Raw genomic sequence first — 22,014 nt, 5'->3', positions numbered from 1 at the left:
GTGAATGTTTTCATTGCATTAATGTTCTACGTGCTGAACTCAACACAATAGTGCACCAGTCACGTCCTGCGACGCTGTAAAAGCTCAGAAACAGCTCCGATGGCAGGTTTATGGTGGTTTAAAGCAGGGCCATTCCTTCAAACATTTTATTACAAGCGATACAGGCTGGATGGATGAGGCTGTTACCGCGCCGGGCAGATAAACATCCATCCACGCTCTCTTAAGTGCATTTATGGACATGTGTGTTCATTGTTTATTTAAAATAGATTATAGTCATGTCAAACGGTGCGTTTGTGGTGCATTTTGCACGTGTGTGAGTGTAATTTCGCATGTTTCGGGAATAAAAAGGGTGCTTGGCGCGAATTGAAGTCGAAACGGCTTTTTTCCCCCCCTAACTTTCCGAGCGGTGCCTGAACGCAACACAGCATTACCAGAAAGAGAGAGAGACACAGAGAGCGAGAGAGAGAGAGAAGAGTGGGAGAGAGACAGAGGGGGACAGAGAGAGAGCCTAAACAGGTGGTCAGAGAACAGAGACAACAATGTCGTCCTGCGGGGATCAGCGGAAACACGTTTAGTCCCCCTTTTGTGAAGGAATACCGGGACAGCCTGGGAGCCGAACACCCTCGTAACTCATGCTCCTTCTCCACTTCCTCCCGGACTGGTCCTCTCCGCGGTTTTACCCCGAAGCCAGCAGGCTCGAATCTGGGACACTCCAGCCATGAAAGTCACGGTGTGTTTCGGCCGGACCCGGGTGGTGGTGCCGTGCGGGGACGGGAACATTAAGGTCCACACACTCATCCAGCAGGCTGTCATGAGGTACAAGAAGGCGATCGCCAAGGTAAGCGCTGCGCACTGGTGCCGTCCGCTCCGGCGCCGTGTTCCTGGAAGCTGCCTTCGTCCCGGGCGAACTCAACATGGCGCTAAGTTGCACACGAAGAGCGGAGTTTGGGGGGGGTGGGGGGTGGATGCCGGGGTTCTGCTGGGTTCTGCTGGGTTCTGCCATGTTCCGCAGGGTTCCTGCACGCTCGGGTTGCATCCAAAGCGGCTGCATTTGCGGTTTTGCCTCCTTTGTTTGCCGCTTTCGCAGAAAAAGGCGCAGCGCCATTGTGGCTCTTGTGTTGCTGGAAGCTCCCAAACTTCCCCACGGTGGATCCAGGGAAGTATCCCGTCATTGCACCACAGCAGCGGGGCCTAATCTGCCACTTTCCCCGTCTCAGTGAGGCACGAACGCGCGTTCAGAGGTTTGGAGGCCAGCGGTGAGGGCTGCCAGCAGAGATTAGCCTACTGGGAAGTTAGCTCAGGAGTTTCCACTGCACAACTGTCTGAGATCCTGTAAGCCACATCAACAGCAGACGCACAGTCTGGTAGCTCAGATCACCATTTTGGTTGAGCTACATCCAGCAGAAACGGTGCGATGGGGTCAGCATGGAGCGAGAAGGAACTTCAGCTCTTTCCAGAACTTCTGATGGATTCTTTGTCTGATGGCACAGTGAGGGAGGACCGTTGCCCTCGGACGCATGGTTGTGTGCAGAAACCAGGCCTTCCCTGAAGGATGGGGGTGGGGGTGGGGGGCCCTGGAGCTCCGGCTGACCGTGGAGGAGCTGCCACATAAATCCTGCAGATGAAAGTCAGGAGCATGATGCCGGGCTGGCGGCTGATAACCCCCGAGCGGCCGCACATGGGCCGATGGCGACTTTATCTGATCGCGTCTCGCTCACGCTAGTTTCACACATCGTCCCGTGGAAAAACCTGTCAGTCAAGTGTCCGTCACACGTTCTTTTCCAGCCACAACAGTTGAGGCCACCCAGAGCCAGGCTCCTGTAGCGATGGTGACCCAGAAGTCCTGTATCATCCTGTTCCCTCTTCAATAATTCACTGTGAGCAGGCAGGCGTTCCCTTTACTGCTGAGAGGCCGCTTCTTCTTCTTCTCCTTCTCACGCCTCTTTCTGCGTGTGGGGATTATAATTTTGAAAGCATATTTGTGTGGGAAAGCTGTCTGAGAGATGTACTGTAAGCTAGCCTGAGAGAGTCCATGTAGCTTCAGCAGGAACCCTGGACGTTCCTGCTGCTGTTAGCTTGCAGGAGCCGCTACGCTCAGTTCCTCTTCCAATCCCAAACAAACCCGGAAAGCTTCCCAGAGCCCAGAGGAAAACATGGCATTTACCCTGATGGCATCACATCTGCCATCATTTTGGCCTCCCCACCCTCACCAAGTGTTGCAAGAGTTTCAGGAAGTCCTCTGGTCGCCGCGGCTGCGTAGCGGATCGCAGCTTCTTCTTTGTTTTGGTTAGCCCGCTTTAATAAGAGGCCATAATTGGGCTGCTTTTCCTGCTGGAGCGTTTGTAGAGACCTTCTTATGATGTCCCCTGTCATTAGACAGGAATGTGTCCGGATGGAAGGAGAGGCCCAAATCTGACGGACCTTTCACCATCCTGGAATGATTGTGGGCACGAGGCGCTCTCGGGCTGAAATCTGTCGTGATCTGGCGAAAGGAAAAAATATCTCTGCTGCCATTGTTGGTAGCTTTATTTTCCTCCCACAGCTCTCAGGGCTGACGGCTCGACACCAGCTTCACCGCCGCCTTAAAGGGCGGCATGTGTGCAAAATTACACCCTCGGCTGGAAAAGTGGTAGTTTAATGTGCCAAAGCCTCGAGTGACATCAGGATTTGGACACCAGAGCTCCCAGATGAGTCTTATTTTGCGGGTTTGATCCCTGCTGGGGGATCTGAGGGTTGTCGTGCCCGCACCAGCAAACGGCAGATTTAATTCACAGCTTCGCACCGCCGGACGTTCCTCTGGGCGACTCCGGGCGGCTGTGCACCGACTCAGCCGTTGAGCCAGACACGTGCATCTCGTCGCCACTCGCTGTTTGTCTGGTGAAATAAGCGCTTTTCTTCTCCCGCTGCGTTGAGCAACGGAGCGGCGTCTGTAAATGTGGAAAGCTGCACTATGTTTGGGAACTTGCTAGCTCGTGTTAGCATCACCTGAGAATAACAAATGCGGTTTCTAACTATTAAAATAAAAGCATGTTGGAGGTTTAGTGACGAGACGAGGTGCAAGTATGTTGATTTTGTTTCATTAAAAACTAATTTTACTGAAAATGATGGGATGGATCCCGGTAAACTGTGAAATTTGAACTGTGAGTCAGTCGGCGCGATGTTAGCCTTGATGGTGAATGAATCGGCGCTATAATTACTGTACGGGGCGTTTGGCGGTGAACCGGGCCTGGAGACAACTGTCGCGTGGATCGTCGCGGTGTTGATGTGCACCGCTGGAAACGTTCCGCAGCTTCAAAGCGATTCTTTCCTTCTGATGTCGGCCCCGTTTCTCTGGCAGGCGTGCACGAATGTGGCGTTGAGCTCTTTCGGATGGTTAAAGCCGATGTTGTGGTTTCCCAGAACAGACGGGGTTAAAGGAAGTGGTGCGTTCATGCCGGTGGAATGAGCGGCATGCTTCCCCGAAACCTTTTTACTCCAAAATAGGAATGCATAGCTTGTAACGGAGCGAAGCGCCTAAAGATAGACGTTTCACACGGCTTTCGCCGCCAGCTGAACGATGTTCTGGCATGTACAGAACTTCACAACATGACATGGGGAGGGCACAAGGCAAGGACACGAGCGTGGGGTTTCCCTCAGCAGGATCCAGGGAACCGGAGCCGAGGACCACGGCTGCCGCACGGCCGACAAGTGCAGTCAGACCCACGGAGCCAGTTCTCCCGGCTCCGGTCTGAGCCGCCGACCTCGTGGATGACGTCCACCACCAGAAGGTCCACCTGGCGTCAGGTCGTGACTCCACATCGTTTTCCACTTGGTCTGGTTGATCCTCGTGTCACCGGGCTGAACCAGCCAGAGGTTGCTGTTTCCAAAACGGGCTCAGGATTTAAAGCTGCAGCGATAATCCCCGGACCGCTGAATTCAGCCTGGAGCAAACGGCTGGGAAAAATGTCTGATAACGTGACCTGGCGAAGTATTTCATTTCCTGAAGAAGCCGGCGAGGGGCAGGAAGTCGGGGGAATTAGATACAGGAAGCTTCCTGTGTGTGCTGATTGTCCGAGTCCTCACCCGCAGTATCGTCTCGTTTTTTTTATCTGCCGTTTGATGACATTGGCGTTCCTTTTGAGCCTCTGGCCGCCATGTTTTATGTTGCCAGGCAACCCGGCAATGCTGACTCTGTGTGAGGAATTTCCCGGACGCGTTGACGGGTGAAACACGGGGCCCGATAGCGGCGCGCCGCACCCGTTTGCTCCCGTTAGTGCACACTCGATATTCCAGCGTTCGTTTCGAGATAAGTGCAGAAGAGTTCAGCCTGTTGAGCTGTTGCCTCTGGCAACCACACAAGCCTGTTTTGGGTGAAGGATGCTTCGGGAAACCATCACAGACCCTTGAAGGCCTGCGTGGCAGGGTGGAGCACGGAGGTCACGTCCATCCTGCCCCCGCTGCTTTTGCCATAGTCCCCGCCTCTTTAACAACAGTCTTCACCCCTTTAACCACAGTCCCCGCCCCCTAAACACTAGTCTCCGCCCCTTTAACCGTATTCTCTCTCCCATAAAGAAGCTTCTGAGTGTAAACTGGTGCACAGAGAGGAGCTCAGAGTGGGTTTATGGTATCTGCTCGGGTGTGTTTCTGTCCTCCTTCACACCCAGCAGGCCCCGCTGACCAGAGGCCCCCGTTTATTTCTGAAAGGGCTTCTTATGGCGTCATCCCAGACGGGTGTTTGTGCCCCGTCAGGGTCAGACGCTGACAGCGGAAACGTGGTTATCGGAGCCGACCGAAGGTTTGAGTTTAGCACAGTTTGCCCCAAAAGGAGGCCCGAGGTGTTAAACGTGCGTGCTGCTGAAGCGTGTCCCCGTAAAACATCTGGCGCGGACCAAAAACTCTCCGGTCCGTGTTATTGGAGTTAAAAGCAATTGTGGTGATTGCTGGCAGAACACTGCGGCGCATTCAGCTCTTTATTTTCCCTGCAGCCAGCGCGGGTCCAGCTCACTCGGGAGGTTTGTGGTTTGAGCCGCAACAATATTTAAAGAGTCTCAACTGATGGTAGCGCTAATCCAGCTGAGCATAAACGAGTCCCTCCCCTCCCGACAGATATCGGCCCACTTTACACAGAACCTTTAAGTGTTCTAATGTGCCGGAAGAAACCGCAACTGCGGCATTTCCCACTCCTGCTAATCCAGCCGTGGTGGGAAATGATCAACGCTTCAATTTGCTCTGAATCTCCTCCCAGTCTGCCCAGTTTACTCTAAAAAGAGAAAAGACGGGAAACCGATTGGCCCACACTCCCAGAATCCCAGGAAACAACATTCGCAGCGCTTGAATAGTGTTTTGATTTCCAGTCATACGGTTCCTTGGAAAATTCTCCCCTCCCTGAATCATCTTAACGCGAGCTGTTCAGCCAGAACAGTCGCCTTAATGTTCCCTTGTCGGCGGCGTGCAGACCGGCCTTGTTCGCATTCACGACAGTCGCTTGTCCACCGGCGGACAGACACCCACTGAAATGTCCAGACCGGCTGTGTGTCCCGAGCACAGGGGGCGATTGTGTGTCTGTGTCGATCCGCTACGAGGACTTCGAATTCCCGCCAAAACCGCCTCATTTGCTGCGACGGCGGCCCAGATCTTGAGTTTCTGCCTCATTGTTTGATGCCGCTCCTGCCTGTGAAGGTCTTGTGAAGGTCCTCTGAAGGTCCTCTGAAGGTCCTGTGAGGTCCTGTGAGGTCCTGTGAAGGTTCGCTCTCACCAATGAGCCCCCCCCCCCTCCTCTCACCCAGCTGTTAATTGCCAGCAGCTAAATGACAAAGTTGCCTGTTTACTGATGCAACCAAACATGGGTCCAAAGCTTGGGCATCTCCATGGAAACCGACCGTTCCTAAAGAGGACAGGAGGTCCAGCAGTCGGACACGCTGCCGCTGGGATGAGAGTTCCACATTAACACACACCAGAAGATTTACGAGTGTAGATTAATGACCTCCCCTAAAATTGAATTCACTACTTTGGCTGATGAGCCATTGTCTGCTAAATATAGGCCGGCCGACTCAAAGCTGCGGTGGCGACGGATTGATGGTTTTTAGCCTCTGGGCAGAGCAGCGATGTGGGAACATGAACCTCAGCCCTGATCTTCCCGATGAATCGACCTGTTGACCTGAAGGAAGCTGAACATTTGCTTGGTTGCTTCTTTAAAACGGAGAATTAGCCAAAGAAAACGCTGAACAAACGGTGTTACGATACGCTGCTTTGCATTCGCCGGGAGACTCTTCCCAGTAGTTTGATGCTGGTTCTAATGGTGCTGACGTGCTTCTCCCAGTCTGTACCTGCCCCAGAAGCCAGTTTGGTTTGAGTTGAACCTGTTTAAAGAAGAGGAGTCACAGGCGGCTCGTCATACCTCGGCCTCCCAGGCTTTATCCTCGGAGCGGGCGTGTTTCTGACTCGGCTGGCCTGCACTTGTCAGAATGCCGCCTGCTTTGCCATTTAATTTTCACCTCGCGCGACAAGAGGCTGTGAAATAATGGCCGATCGGCGGTTACCAGCCGTGTTTTCTGCTCCGGCGAGACCGCAATCTGGCTAAAGCGGGATTTTTGTACACAAACCGGAGGGTGAATGTGAATCAGAAACCACTGCCGACGCTTACGGACCCGTTTCCCAGTTTCGGTCACTGGTGACAGAAGCGCCGGGCTGCAAAACAGGAAAAACCACCGGCTGGGTGACCTGCCGACGGCAACGCTCGACGCTCCGTCACGTCTGGAGGCACGAGAACAGAGCTCAAGTCTTCATGGCTTTGGTTTAACTTTAATTTCTCTTAAATCTCGCTCACGCACAGACATCGGCACTTCCTGGATGATTGTGACTGGGTGCACGGGGGCGACCCACATGATCCACAGTCACATCTGAAAGCACTCATCGCTGTCACCCGCCAGATTGAACCAGTCACGCCATCGGAGTGACGCGCACACGTGTTGGACACGCATGTATTATGCATTTAAATGCAGATTGTGCTTCCTGCAGTCCCTCCTCCTCCCTCCGTTGCGACGTGTTTGAAATGATCACTTCTTGCTGCAGGAGGGTTGTTCTGGTCCCAGTCGCTCGCGGCCGCTTCCTTCCTTCATTATCAGTATGCAGGGAGGCTGCTGAGGAAGTGGAACAGCTGGAAAAGGTTTAGAGAGTCCAGCTTGAAACGTACGTCTTCTACCTGTCAACAAATATGACTCGTCCACAGACCAGCATCTAGTTCAGTCATGCAGGAAGCACAGGAAAAGTTCATGGATCAGCTTAAAGGTGTTTAGGAAGCTCCTTCCTGTTGTATTTAGGCCCCCGGCATCATTGGAGTGGGCGTTTTACACCTTAGTTTACACAATCACGGTCCAGGGAGAAACCCAGAGAGACAAATAGAGCTGTGAAGGTGATTTTAACTGGGCATGTGTGAGAATAGTGGGATAAATCCAGCAGGATAAAAGAGGGGCAATTAATCACGCTGTGGTTGCTTTTGGAGGAGGGACTTTGCCAAACGCTGCCAACATGGGCTCTAGATGCTGAAGTGCTGTTGGCAAACGTACGGTTTCGTCTGTCAGAAAGTGCTGAGCTTATGAAGGATCCTGTGGGAAACCCAGGACCTGGATGATTTGGCGTGTGGACCGAAACCTCAGGATGTGATTCAGGAACTCCCCTTAGAAGGGGCGCTCTCCGGTTCGGAAGATATTTGCCATCCCTGGCGAGGAAAGAGGCTTTTGCTCGAAGAAAGTGCTTTTGTAATAACCAGGAATGGTTTGTGAACCGGGCCGGCTGCCTCTTCTGACCCGATCTGACAGGATTGTGTGCCTGTCGCACAGCGAGCTCGGCTCCCGGGTTTGTCCTCTCGTGCGCATGAATCGGGGACACCAAACCCAACATGTCTGGCATGTTAAAGAGCGGGAACAAGTGCCCCCTTTAGAACGTGCTGCTCCATATATTCAGCCGTGCACAGAACCCCTACGAGAACGAAACTCTTCTCTTAATAAAGGCACCTGGCAGATGTAAGGGGAGCGAAGCAGGACGAGATGGTGCCGGTGTTGCCTGTGAACCACCCACACCTCTGTTTTGCCCCTGGTTGTCTCCACTGGACAAAAGGGACGATGGTTCTAACGGGCAGTCCTGTGTTTCCGCATCACATCACATCATCTGAGCAGACAATCGATTGGAAGGACGCTGAAGCTTGAGTTTGATTAACATCTCAAGTGAAGGCTCAGGGCCACATGCTCTATTTATTTCCCAGATTCTGGCCTGCAGCAGTAGTCTGGCCTGCTGTGTCACAGCAGGAGATCCCTCAGGCTCTTCCCAGCTGATCCCTGATCGCTTCCCAATCTCCAGCAAATGGCCAGATTCCTCTCGGAGCTGCTCTCAAACTTGCAGATGGTCACCGAACACATAAACGGACTTTGTGCAGAGAATGTGCTGCTTTAGTGATTGGTGTGGGCAGCGATCCAGGACGCTTTATTTTTGTGAAATCTTGGAATTTCTCAGCATTCCTCTATCCTCCATTCACTCTTGACAGGCGGAAAATTGCAAACTGTGACGCTTGTACCAGAGTTCAGGCCTGGGCAGCTTAACAGGGAACAATTAAGTTTCTTAATGTCTTTCAAAACAGAAAGGCCACTTATTAGCCGGCGAACCACTGTGGGGACCTGAGGGTGCTCCGAAGTCAGACGTCTGGGATCTGGCCTTTTGTTCACTCCCACCCAAGTTTGCTGGATTTTGCTTTGAGCGTAAAAGTCAAATAGAACCAGCAGCAACACAACCCGCTCAGACAGTGTTAGCCACTCCCACGGAACAACCGGCGTTTCTTCCACATTTACCGACGACTGGCGCGTGCTTTCGCCTCCGACTTCGGGTTCCGAAGTTTTCTGCCGTGGTGTGTGTCCGTGTCTGTTGTCTCATGTGACCAGACGGCGTCGTGGCCCTTCGCCTCTTACGTCATCGGCGTCATGGGCTGCTTGCGTGTGCGTTTCTGCGACACACATCCTGTGTACGAGGCTTATTGGAGAGGGGTTTGAGTGCAACGGTGCAAATTTGACCGTGATTCCAGCTGGATGGATCCTACATACTTGTAAAATGACGTCCGTGTGGATTATCTCAGCTCCCGCTCGAACAGCCGACCCCCTGGACCACAGAGGAGGACGCGTGCCTCAAACTCCCTTCTGATTACACTCACCCTGACATTGCAGCTTCAGAACCTCCCCCACTGTCCTCACAAGTCTGCTCCTCTCACTTGACACACGGCTTTGATCCACGCGGAGCCGTCGTTGAGCTCTGAAGACGGCGTCTTCTCGCCGGACCCAGCCCCCCGACCTCTGCCGGAAAATAAACAAACGCTTGTTTGCTCGTAAAATTTCAGTTTTCTTCCGTTCTTCTCCCTTTGTGCTTTTGCCGTCTTGAATATCTGGGCGGCATGGACACAGAACTGGGCCCATAGCTGATTGTTCGTGAACTTCTGGTTCTCGGCCGAACCGCACCAGCTGCTGTGCGGATTCCGTGTTTGACACTTTGGTTTAATGATACCATCGCGCAGCCCTCACATGGATAGCCGCCCTCTCTTCCCTCTCTCAAGTCTCTTCTTCTCCTCTTCGGTATAAAGGAGTCGCACGGTGTAGCTGTCACATTACTCAGTCACCATGAAAGTTACCCAACATCTCTGCAAGATATCAGGATATCAGTGAGTGTACTGTGCTGGGTTCTGCCTGTCCGGGCCTGTCTGTCCCGTTTTCTGTCGTAACAGGCCTCCACTGTTCCCAAAGACAGTACTGTAAATCACACAAAGTCCACACCTTGAAATGTGTTGTGCAGTTATTTACACTTTTGTGCACTTGGATAGTTTTGAAGCATTAAGTCATGCAAAGTGTGCACATAATTTAGGGCAAACATTTGCCTCAAGATGGAAATGTGAGGAAAAGGTGCTGCAGAAGAACACAGATGGATTTGGCTACCAGACCGAGTGCGACAGTAGGATTGATTCAGTCTTTCACGTAACTTCACTCGCTCACACTCGCACTGGTTTGGTTTGGTTTGGTTTGGTTTCCAACCTGGTGCCCACGTGTGCTCGTATCAGGAATAAATGTCCGATCAGCCTGTGTTTGTGTCACCGTTTAAATGGTCTGTCTGTGGATAATTTGCGAGGTCTTCTGTTGCAGCCTCATCTGAAAGCTCAGCACCGCTGCAAATAAGCCCTCTTATTTGGTGCCTTTTCCATTTGCTGTAATCTGATATGATCCAGGCCATTGGCAGATATTCCTCTGAGCCGTCACGTGTCGCTGGCATTCAGAATTTTGGTTTTGGCTCTGCTGGAGCATTTGCGAGTAATCCAGGGTGCTGCCGTCTGCCCATTCACCAAATACTACTTCTCCCACTAATCCTCTTGTACAATGTCACCCGATAAACTGAGGGTCATTAGAAGATCAGTAGCAGCACATGCAAAATTGGGTTCTGACTGGCGACTGGTCCCCCTTCCTTTCTCTTGGTTTGGGACCGGAAGTTGGTGGAGGTGTGTTGGGCTTTGTTTGCTGCTGCATGTTTAGACCTGATGGAAAACCAGTTTCCATCTCCGCTGGCCTCCAGAAAAGGATGTGTGTAATTGTGCCCCAAAATTGTGTTTGTTGCCGGGCCAAGTTAGGGCCCGACCTTATGTTTGTGATTAGCAGCTAACTGTGTAGCCGCCGCATCATCTATCCATCCATCCTACACACCTCAGCTTTGCATCACATTTGGACATCGCCCTCTCCTATTGTCTGACACATGCACATGCACATGCACGCCGGGGACAACCGTTTCCTCCACACGCTCCCCTTCCCACCTGCTGATTGGCTGAGGCTTGCAGCTTATCGTGGGCCCTGGGACTGTTGTCAGCTGGTTGCCATGGAGGAGCCTTGTGTTTGTCATCCAGATGGGGCAGCCTGGGTCGTGTCGGTGTTTGGGAGGAACGAAGCTGTTCTTGGCTGAGGTTCTCTTGGTGCCTGGTCACAACAAAGCCAAGTTTGAGGCCGTGTTAAGAGAGATTAAAAGGTTTAGGTTCTGAGTTTCTGAAAACACGCAGCTGGTGCGTATTTCTGCACGGTTTGTGGCTAATGGCCAATTAAGGATGAGTTTTAATTTAGGTGACATGATTACAGGCCTGATGTGTCTCAATAATTGGCTTTTGGCTGCATCTTATGATTATTTCCAGTTTCAGGGCTTGTTTTTGCAGCTTGTTCGAATGTTGACCGGCCTCCACCCTTGTGGGGAATTCGCTGCAATTTAAAATGACAAAGATTCAAGAAATCTTGTGTGTTTTTCTCCCTGCGAGGCCGTAAGAAACGAGCTGTGCGCTATCTGCCTCGACGTAGGCGCCAAGCATGACGCGGCGTGCGTGCTTTTGTTTATTCATGAGTGGCCCGGCTTAGGTTTAAGGGTTCAGGGTGCGGCGCTGGATCCAGCCCCGGTGGGTCTGATGGAGTGTTAGCATCTTACCCATGAAAGTGAACTCCGGAGTGTCCCGTTAGCAGCGAGCCTTTGTTCCTTCAGGGGAAACAACAGAACAGAATCGCCTGGAATTGACCCAAAATTCCTGCCGATTGTTTTTCCCGGGCCGTCTTCTCAGAAAGATGGCGTCCATCACGTCAGGGGAGGGGTCATCACGTCAGGGGAGGGGTCAGCGGATGCAGAATCCAGTAAATTGACTTGCAAATTTATGATGCAGAGGTTCTGGTCCTGCCCCGAACATCTGGGTTCTCTATTAAGATGGTTTGACACAACCCAAAGCACTTTAGCTATGAAATCAAAGATTTTTGTTTTAGTTTTTATAAAACATCTTGCCTGAAATAATAAAAGCATGAAATAATATGAAACCTCGGAAAATGGGAAACAGAATCCGGGCCGTCGTCTCATCTGTCCATCGGGATGGCTTTGTTGCTTTGATGGTAGATTAGCTGTAGCTTTACTCTTAGATCCAGCTGCTCGTCGACCTCTTCACTGGTTTGGAATGTACACAACACGATGTACGTTTTTACTGTCCTGCAGGAAAGCAGGTCTGCAGGTTCAGGCACTGAAGATCTTCACTCCTTTACATGTTTTACAGCCTTAAATGTGACTAAATGGTGTGTTGTGTGGACCTGATTGTTAGGAATTTCTATGATGCAGCCAATCAAGGCCTCAGGCTCCCTCAGTTGCTTGTGTACAAGCGCACGTTCCCGAGCACTTCCATGTCGAGTTTCCCTGCCAAAGTATCGGTAACACGTGTTTCCGGGGAAATGCGATACAAACTGAAGGAAGACAGGGAGCTATTGTGTAGCTGTCGCCACCTCGTTGCTCCGTCACATCCAGCCCGGGAGGTAGAATTCTTATTTCCATCACTGTGTTGACGCTGACATCACAGAGCCAATTAAAGAGGAAAGTTCCGCTAATACTGTAGTCGTGTCGCTGTGAAACGTACAAATGTGGCGTCGCTCACGTCAGCTGTCTTCCTCCTGCTCTGGGTCTCAATATGCTGCCATCATGAATAAGAACCCAGGTCACTGGATAAAAAGGATCGAATGGATCAAATTGAATTCAGTTGTATCAATAGAAATTATATTAAGGGTGTTTTAGCACAGCCCCATTGTTGGAGCCACCTGGTAGAAGCCTGAAGGTGCACGACTACAATATGACATTTAAGCCTTTATCCAAGTTAAACTGATGAGCCAAGGAAAACAAGTTGGAGCACCAGGACAGGATGAAGACAAATGTCCGAGCTGCTTTGTCTCGTCTCGTCCAAATGTCATCCATATGACTGACGGCGTCCTTTGTGGAGCAGCCGGAAACAAATGCTTGAACCGTCTAAATGTCACAGCAGACGCTCCTTTTGTAGTTCCGGATGCTGTCTCTAATTCCTGCTTGAGGGGAATCGGGAAGACGCGTTTGAAATGACCCGTCCGCCCTGAAGGCATATTTCAGACCGGTTTCAAAGCTGGACACCTTCAGGAAGCCAGTCCAGTTTCTGTTGTCCCCGAACCGGCCCGGGACGCCGGCGCTGCCTTCCTGGCCTCTCTGCTGCTGCTGTGCGAGCTGATATCTCCCCTCTTATCTCTGTTGTCTCCACACTTCCCGAGTCCTCCTCCTTTATTCAAGAGTCAAGAGTAAAGTTTCATTATACGTTTTTGGTTTTGTTTGCTTTGTTTTGCTTCTCGGACGTCTCACTTCCTGTCTGACGCTGTGTTTTCTCAGCCTGAATCAGAAAATAAAGCCATGTGATCAGCAAAAGGAACCTTTCAGTTTAAAAGTCGTTGCCTTGCTGACAGAATCGCTGGCCTCTCTAGATGCTATCAGCCCGAGCACATGTGGCCGTTCGCCCCCGTCAGACCTCAGCTTTGCTGTCTGGAAAGCTGCCTTCAGCCTCTCTGGATTGTTTTTTTTCCTCCTCTTGGATTTGATTTCAGCTCTCTTCATCGTGGAGGATGAAGAGCGGTCAGGTCAGGGGCGAACGCTGGCAGCCCGTCAGCTGCTGAAACCGTACACGCCAGCCTGTTGTCTGAAGTTTTCCTCCCTGGCCGTCGAGGAGGGGCCAAACTCGGCCTCCTGTGCTGTGAAATGGCAGCTAACGTCTCGTCTTTTCACAGTTTTGACAAAGAATCGTCATGTTTGTGTTGCTCAGGCCCGATTTGTGTGTTCGCAGAAACATCTCCGCACCGTCTCTCCGGAATGTGCCGGACACATTTGGGTCTAAATGGGATCCTGTTACAGTTCTGGTTGCATCTGTCCCTCATCGCTGCGATGTTTCACCCAAACAGGCAGACGGGAGTTTGTTGGAAACAATTTGGCCTCGGTGGCGCGACTACAGCGCTCGTCAATCAATTAATACATTAGCTAGCGCGCTATGAGTGCCAGAGGAGTTGTCAGAAGTTCGCTTCTCGGGTTTGTGGCGGCTCTGATCCTGGGGGGAGGGGTCACAAATCAAGCCCGATCAGCGTAAGCTTCTTCAGACCCAAACGTTCATCTTCTCTCATCTTGTAGCTGAACCGGTGTCACCGTTGCCGTCGGCTCCATGTTGATCCGGAATGCTCCCAGTTCTGTCCTGACTGAAGCTCAAAACAAACACACGAAATGGCGAATGGCTTTCTCGCCTTCTTTCTCCTCCTTTTAGGAGGTCTGAAGCTCCGGTATGAAGCTTTGAGGCAGCCGTAGACCTTCATTATTCATTGCGGTTCTTCATTCCAACTGTTTATGATCCTGCAGAGACGCTCTTGGTCAACTTGCTCTTTTGTTTGAATTGTTCCGGTTCCCTTCACCAAATTAGTAATTTATATGTACGGAGGCTCTCTGGTCCCAGCACAGGAACCAAGTCTGCGGCTCCTCCAGGCTGAAGAAAACTCTTGCGTTTGCTCCCTTTTGGACTTAATGAGGCGAATAAAGTTCTGCTGGTACCTGCTGCTGAACCCGAGTCTGCTCCGTTTTAGTGGTTTTAATCAGAAGATCTGAGGTGGGAGGACCTCAATGGTCCGACCTGAACCCAACAGGGATGTTCATGGTCCAAGGTACCAACCCGGGGAGGAGAGGCTGTTCCCTGGAGCTAATAGCTCATTTTAATTTGCAGTTTTACGGTAAATAAATGCTTGATTTATTAAATGGTTACAGAGTTTTGGTGGATTCAGAACTTCAAAAGTTTGTTCTTCTTTTTAGCCACGAGCCAACAAATCCAAACCAGCTTTTATTATTTTCTGCCCAAAGCATTCATTTTGTTGGCGTCTTTATATGTTCTGATCCCTCAGAGTAGATCCCACTGGGGAAAAAACACCTTTTTCCAATTAAATGAATTATGGATGCGTTTTTACTGAGGGGCAGAGTAACGAGCACATACATGAGCAGGAATAAAAAAATGGGCTTTTATTGTTTTTTGCACTGTTTAATCGGATCCATGCGTGAGCAGACAATAAAATGACTCAAGTTCCACCTTCCTGTCTTCAGTATTTACATCTCCGTTGGTTTTCCCTCTGCGTGTTTGCCCAGGCTTTAGGAAGAATTCTGCATGTACCTGGTCGTACAGCGACGACAGATCTTATCACAACTCTGCGGGATTAACAGTCAGCTGTTCAAACACGGTGACATCAGCTCATCAAAGAGCAGTCCGTGTTCGGAGGCACCGGTAGGATACGACGCGGGTTTCAAAAGTTGGATTAGAGAATTTAAATTGAATCCAGTGTTTCTTTGTGATGGGACAGTGTTGGCAGAAGTGCTAGACTCCTGCTTTTTGCCACCATAATTGTAAATGTCAAATCATTCCCATAGGCACAGAATCCCAGCAGTTGTCCTTTGTATTCCTGGTATTCCTGGTTGCAGCGTACAGCACTGCCCCTCGTGGTTTGTAGTGGTACTGCAGCCTTTCGTTTCTGAGGAGCTATAGGTGGATAGAAGGCTTGGTCTGTCCCCGTCTGCATAGCTAACATCGAGAATAAGTAAGCCTTAATAGCTAACGTGAGACCCCACAAACTGAATTCACAGTGTCCTCCCACACACACACACACACACACACACACACACACACACACACACACACACACGCACACACACACTTATAAATACTGCAGTGGGTGGGGCCCTCGCCACCGTGCCAGATCGACACATGTGTCTTTGTAATGAAACCTGTCTGTGGTTTTACTTCAGTGGCATTTTCCAGTTCAGCCCCTCCTCTCAGGGCCACTAAAATAAAAGGGCCTTTTGTTTCCAGCCCCAACCTTGAATCGACCCCGCTGTGGAGGTCACGTGCGGGCCTGCGACCCTGGCCTGCGGCTGCACTCGCAGCCGAACACGAGGACAAACAAACCGGGCGCCATCCGTCATGTTTGAGGAGGCCGGAGACGTTCTGGCCTGTGCTCGGGTCTGATGGTTCCGGCTGATCCTTGTTTCTTTAAGGAGGTTTCCCTTTAGGAACGAGCTGTTTGTTTCCCTGCAGTAGCACATGTCTCCATCACAGCCCCCCCCACCCCCCACCCCAGTCCTCCCAGTCAATGAACACACTTTTAGCAGGCGGAATTCCACAGCTTTGTTAATTCACCACAGCCTTTCTGCTAATTACTGGTCCTCAGGGCCAATTATCAGTCACAACCATAAAAACAATAATGCATAGAATGTTTGCTGATAATGGGCTCCCCGACGGCACTTTGAGCTTTCTGGAGCGTTCAAACTACCAAATCAGCTCAAAGTTGTTTATTCCAGGTGAGGAGAGACTAATTTTCTGGAGATTGGATTAACCCCCCCCTCCCCCCAACACACTCTCAGGCTTGGTATTAAGTGCTTTAACGCTGCTGTATGTCCTTAATTACTGTTTCCCGCTGCGAGGCCTCTGTCAGATTGTGTTGGGCTCTTCTCTTGATTTTTAGCGGCTTTCTTTATCTCATTTCCTCTAATTGACTTCTCCTCTCATCTCCATCTGTCTTTAGTTTTTACAAAACCCCTTTTTGGTCTTAATTCCTCAACCTGCCGTAGTTTTATTCTTTAGTGAGTGGGATGGAGAGAAGGAAGATAAACGCCCTGTTTATCTGCCATCTACATAAAGTGGGACTTTAAAGGCGACCCTCAGTTATACATTTACTCTGCGCGGCCTCGTATCTGCGGCCATCCCGACGTTCCATGAATCCAGCTCTTGTGTTCAGGCTCCAGAACCTGTGAGGTGGAGCAAACATGTGGTTGATTTTTAACTGCAGCTCCAGGATAGACGTGACCCTCCGGCGACACAGACGGTTCGTCCGTGTGCGTCCAGGCTTTGGTTTATCAGTCGTGGTGCTTCTGGAACTCCAGCCGCCTCCTCGTCCCTGAGACGAGTGCGTTTGCTCGGGGCGGACACCATCTCTTCGCTGGTCCCAGCCCGTCGTCTGTTGCTACACGGCGCCAAATGTGTTTATTTCAGCTCTTTTCTTCCCAACATGAGAGTTGAATAATTCAGCATCGTCTCAATTAAACATGAGTCTCTCCTCGTCTAATATAGAACTCATTATTATAGGTCCTCGCTAAATTTGGACCTCTTTTTGAATCGGTCCCCATTTATGGGGTTGTTGCGAGCGTCTCTCCGGCTGGATAGATCTGCTGCTGTGCACGGCCCCAGTCGGTGACACGGCCGTTTGATCTCCCTCCAAGTCCCCCGCAGGTTTTTTATGGAATAACTCCAGATAGAGCTGTCAGGAAAGCATCATGGGAATCTGCGAGACCCCGAGGGAACAGACGAGGGTTTTGAGATGATTGATTCCAGCGCACGAGGCTGGCGGAGGTCCTCGCACACGTATATGTGCACGTTTATTTCCCCGTTTATTATTTTTTCCCAAGTTTGTCGCGCTTTGATGTTCCAGATCGTGATAAAAATCTAATTGTTAGGCAAGTACACACAAAATGGGGTTTTTAAAGGAGGGCGGTGGCTCAGATTAGAGGAGAAGCGGAGGGTTGCTGGTTCAAGCCCCGGTCACACGGGCAAAAGTTGGAGGCACCATTGAATAGAGCGATGTTGATTAACCTTGAACTGACCTTGAAATGGAGTCAGCCTGTAAGTGGGTGAAGAGGGTGGTTCTTAAGAAGGTCCGCGCTGAGGAGATGCAGGCGCTGAAGTGTTCTGATCGGGACGGCGGCCTGGAGAACTCTCATTTGTTCTTTAAATAGCTGCGTGGGAACTAGAAAACCACTGACGGCAGCAAAAGAGGCCCAAACACGCGGACGCCAACCTGCGCTCGTTGCTTTGCACATCTTTGTTGACAGATTCAAATCGGCTCCCGACTCTCGACGACTTCCTGTTTTGGATCGAGATTCCAGCCGGCGAGGCCGCCGTTCGCTGGTTTGGCCGTGAGGAGGCTGCAGCTCACGTCCCTGGAGTCTCGCTGTCAGTGACACGAGCTGTCAGAAAGGATGGAGCCTGTCCCTGACAGGCTGTGTGTGTGTGTGTGTGTGGTGTGTGTGTGTGTGTGTGTGTGTGTGTGTGTGTGTGTGTGTGTGTGATACCTCCTGACTACAGGGTATTTTTCTGAGACCCAGGAACCCCCCCTCCCCCCAGGCATCCGGCCTCTGGTGCGTCTGTCCTGGTGCCGTTCCCGGTCCGGTCGTGTGACCGACAGCTTTCGAACACATTTCCAACCCGTCGGGAAGATGAAAGCAGGAAAAGCGGCGTTTCAATCTCCGTCTCTGTCAGTCGTTCCTGCTCGCTCATGTTTCGCCGCCATTCCCCCATAATTTTATTTCATCCCTCCCACTTCTGCTAATCTACCGTGACCTTTTCCTCCTGTTTTTCGCTGTCGGGCTGTTAGTCAGGAATTTGCCCCCGGCTCCACGGTAGCTGGTGCAGGAGTTGCCCTGATGGCTGCGAGGGTGTCGCTGACAGGCAGCAATAATAAAGTCAAATTACGCAACTTCTATGAGGGGTGTGTGTATATATTTATATTTATATACCGTCAGTGCTGCGTTATCTTGAGGTTTGATAAGCTGCAGCGTTCCTGCTGTAACATTAATCACCTCGTACCTGCGCCCGTGTGTTTGGATGCTTTCCCACCCTTCGCCCGGCTGCTTTTAACCCCCCCCCCCCCTCCCCCGCCTGTTGCTGAATCCTTCTCCTCTTCCTTCAGGACGCCAGCTACTGGCTGCAGGTTCACCGGCTGGAGCACAGCGACGGCGGCATCCTGGACCTGGACGACGTCCTCTGTGATGTTGCTGATGACAAAGACAGGGTAAGAGTCCGCCGAGGGACGCCCGGCGATGTCTATCAACGTCTTCTGCCCTTCGCGGTTTCACAGCTTTCCCGTCTCTTTGATCCGTCGGCGCCCTTACATGTTTATCGTAGCCATAAATATCTCTGTTAGAAAAAGTAGGAGTAAGTGACGGGTTTGCTTTTTCCTCTGGTTCTGCCCTCCGCTAAGCTGCCCCAGCTGCTCCTATTGAGCTGTATAACGGGGGGGGGAGGTTTTTACCTCCTGAGCTTCTTCAATCCTCAGATTTCTCTGCGTTTCCACCTCTAAACCTGAACGTTGCCTCTAAAAAGACGAGTGAACTTGCCTTTGAATGTGAAGTGGAGGTTATTTGAACCCGGCCCTGACGACCCCCCAGGCCCTCGTCTGCAGGGTCACAAGGTCACGGTCTCAGTTCTGATCAAACACTTCAACACCGTCCTGACAAACGGGCAAATAGGTCCAATCAGTCAAAGGAAGATCTGGTAAATTCCCCCCCGGAGCCTAAAGACATGTCACGTTTGGCTCATCGCGGCTCTGGCACGCCGCCGCCGCCGCCGCCGCCGCCACCGCCGCCGCCACCGCCGCCGCCTTGTTTCTTTACAGTAATTATACATCAGCGTTTAATTAATCTGAGGTTGCTCGTCTGTTAACAGAAGATGACAATTGTTTGTAGTGAAAGCCGAGCTGAGCAGGGAGAATCCTTTCGCTCCAGCGGGAGCTGTTTGTTTTCCCGCCGCACACGGAGAATTCCTGAAATCACAGTTGCGGTTTGGCCTTCGGGACAAAACGTCCCGAGTCAGATGTGCAACTTCAGCGACGCGGCTCTGAGCTGTGCACGTACGTGCGTGTGCGGGCGTGTGTGACCTTTGGCCCAGCTGCCACCCTCACATCCGTCTTTTCTCCCCGGTGGCGTATTTCACTGTAAAGGACGCGCAGGTCACGTGCACGTGACGCCTGCGGCCTCACTAACGAGCCCGCCCCGTCACCCCCCCCCCCTCCTGTGAGGTCAGCGGTGCAGCCCGGCGACGTGGCAGCGGGGCCGACTGATGGCCGGCAGATTGTCTCCGCCTGTTGGAACCCGAGGCGGCGAGCTGCGCGCCGCTTGTGTCCGCTGGGAGCGCAGCTGCATCCGACCGCCGTTCCTGACGCGGGGGCGGGGGTGTGAATCCTGGGTGGCTGCTGTGGCGTGCGTCATGGACAAACGTCCGTGCAGGCGTGTGTTTGGGTCCCGACCTTTGACCCCGGCGGGGTCTCGCTGTGGTTTGGTGTCCAGCGCAGCTGCTGCTGGGGGAGGAAATGAAGTTAGTTTTCTTTGGCGTGTGTGTGAGCGCAGCCCCGTTAATGCGAGTGAGGCGGCAGAATATGGGCGGGGGGGACGTTTCAAAGGGAAACCCGACCAGCCGACAGTTGTGTGACAGCTGCGCTCGTCCAGACCGGCCGAACTGGCGCGGCCCTGGCCGCCCCCGTCCACGGACGCTGGACTAAAGGGGGGGTGTCCACGCCAGTGCACATCCCCACAGGCGGTTCAATACCTTGTGCTCTTTCCCAGTCTTGAACTGGGATCCGAGAGCAGATGCCTGAAGATGGTTCCGGGCGTTTAAATCGAGATCATTTCTACGTTTCTAAGGTGATTTGCGACCACCAGGCAGGCGGCGGCGCTCCCAACCTCCAAACATTTGTCCTCTGCGTTTTATTTACCCATCATCCACCAGTCCGGAGGCCTAAAAGAGGCAGCGCAGCCTCGTCATCAGCCTTTTAATTTATCGCCGTCTTGGCCCGAGAAGAGAGGAGAAGCATCTGAGGCCGGAATGGGAGCGACTGCGTGTCCCAGTGAACCCGACTGGGGGTCTCCTGGCAGCTGTGGCTCATCCCTGCCATTCCACAGGAGCTTTTTAAAGTCTGCCTGGAACACTCAAGGACACTTTTCCAGGCCGCGCGTGTTTACTGTAAATCCCGCGAGCGTCCGAGCGGCAGCGAAAACTCTTCCGTGTCCATTCTCACGGTGGAATGTGTCTCCTGGAAGAGCGGCGCCCTCCTTTACTGGCTTAATGTGTTTTCCAGGCTGCGTCTTTCCGTCTGTTCTGTCCCTTCCACCCCTCTTTTCCCAAAGCCACGCGAGCGGTTGGACGGGGCTGTTATTAACTGGTGTTTGGTTCTCCGGATGGTCAGGCAGGTTTTGTTGCCTCGGCGCTGGGACATGCCGGCAGGTGTCGGGCAGGAGCAGGTTCACGTGCACGTGATCCTCCTCAGTTTTATTCCTCCTTCAAAGGCTTTTATTTTGAAAACTCAGCAGATACGTGTGTTTATGATCGTTTTATAGCCTGAACTTTATTCCCATGTTATCAAAAGTCCAAGTGCACTGGTGCGACTGGCACGTGCACACCCCTACGCCCACGTGCACGCTCCTGCAGTGGGATTCAGCCGCCAATGAAAACATCACAACATTAGTGTCCATCACTGACAAATAAATGTCAATGAGATCAGTTAAAAATCCCTTAACTTGATTGTTTTGGGTTGGAGCTGCTTTGCTTGCAAATGGCTCGAGCCCTCGTGACCCTGGACAGGAGTAATTAGCCGTTAGAGACGGATGACGGATGCGTCCTGACCTGAGCTGAAGATGGAGGCTGGAGAAGAGAAGAGGCCGACGGAGGTGCCGCAAGAGGTCGAGAGGTTAAACCAAAACACCCAGAGGAGCTTCCCTCCATCTGTCAGGCAGGCAGGCAGACAGACAGGCAGACAGGCAGACAGGCAGGCAGACGGGCAGGCAGGCAGACAGACAGACAGGCAGGCAGACAGGCAGGCAGGCAGACGGGCAGGCAGACAGGCAGGCAGGCAGGCAGACAGGCAGGCAGGCAGGCAGACAGGCAGGCAGACAGGCAGGCAGGCAGACGGGCAGGCAGGCAGACGGGCAGGCAGGCAGACAGACAGACAGGCAGGCAGACAGGCAGGCAGGCAGACGGGCAGGCAGACAGGCAGGCAGACGGGCAGGCAGACGGGCAGGCAGGGAGACGGGCAGGCAGGGAGACGGGCAGGCAGACAGGCAGGCAGACGGGCAGGCAGACGGGCAGGCAGGGAGACGGGCAGGCAAACGGGCAGGCAGGGAGACGGGCAGGCAGGGAGACGGGCAGGCAGACGGGCAGGCAGACAGACAGGCAGACGGGCACACAGACAGGCAGACAGAGGTCGAAGGTCAATGAAAGCAGACGCACAATTGTCACCCCGTAACGTCCTCGGCCTCTGTGTGTGTTGCTGCTCACTGGACAAACTTGTGTCATTTTCCAGCTTCACACGTCAAATAAAGAGGAAATAAATCAGCTGACTTTCACCTGGAGGAGGGCAGGAGAGGACC

General features: G+C 52.2%; 1 protein-coding gene across 4 annotated transcripts in view; it reads left to right on the top strand.

The window, feature by feature from the left end:
• The first annotated feature begins 468 nt into the window (after positions 1 to 468).
• The window catches only part of LOC130538624 (partitioning defective 3 homolog), a 104,997-nt gene continuing 83,451 nt past the window's right edge, over positions 469 to 22,014 (top strand). For 2 of the 4 annotated variants that reach the window (XM_057056420.1, XM_057056419.1), the window contains exons 1-2: positions 470 to 838; positions 18,564 to 18,665. In XM_057056420.1, the coding sequence (XP_056912400.1) occupies positions 719 to 838; positions 18,564 to 18,665 (222 nt within the window). In that variant the 5' untranslated portion in view covers positions 470 to 718. Of the gene's footprint in view, positions 839 to 18,563; positions 18,666 to 22,014 lie in introns of all 4 variants that reach the window. The other 2 variants (XM_057056422.1, XM_057056418.1) reach the window with 2 other exon arrangements.

Source organism: Takifugu flavidus, chromosome 15 (genome assembly GCF_003711565.1).
Source record: "Takifugu flavidus isolate HTHZ2018 chromosome 15, ASM371156v2, whole genome shotgun sequence".
In the NCBI taxonomy this organism is placed as follows: Eukaryota; Metazoa; Chordata; class Actinopteri; order Tetraodontiformes; family Tetraodontidae; genus Takifugu; species Takifugu flavidus.
The sequence above is the reverse complement of the archived record's forward strand: the minus strand, read 5'-3'. Positions and strand labels throughout refer to the sequence as shown.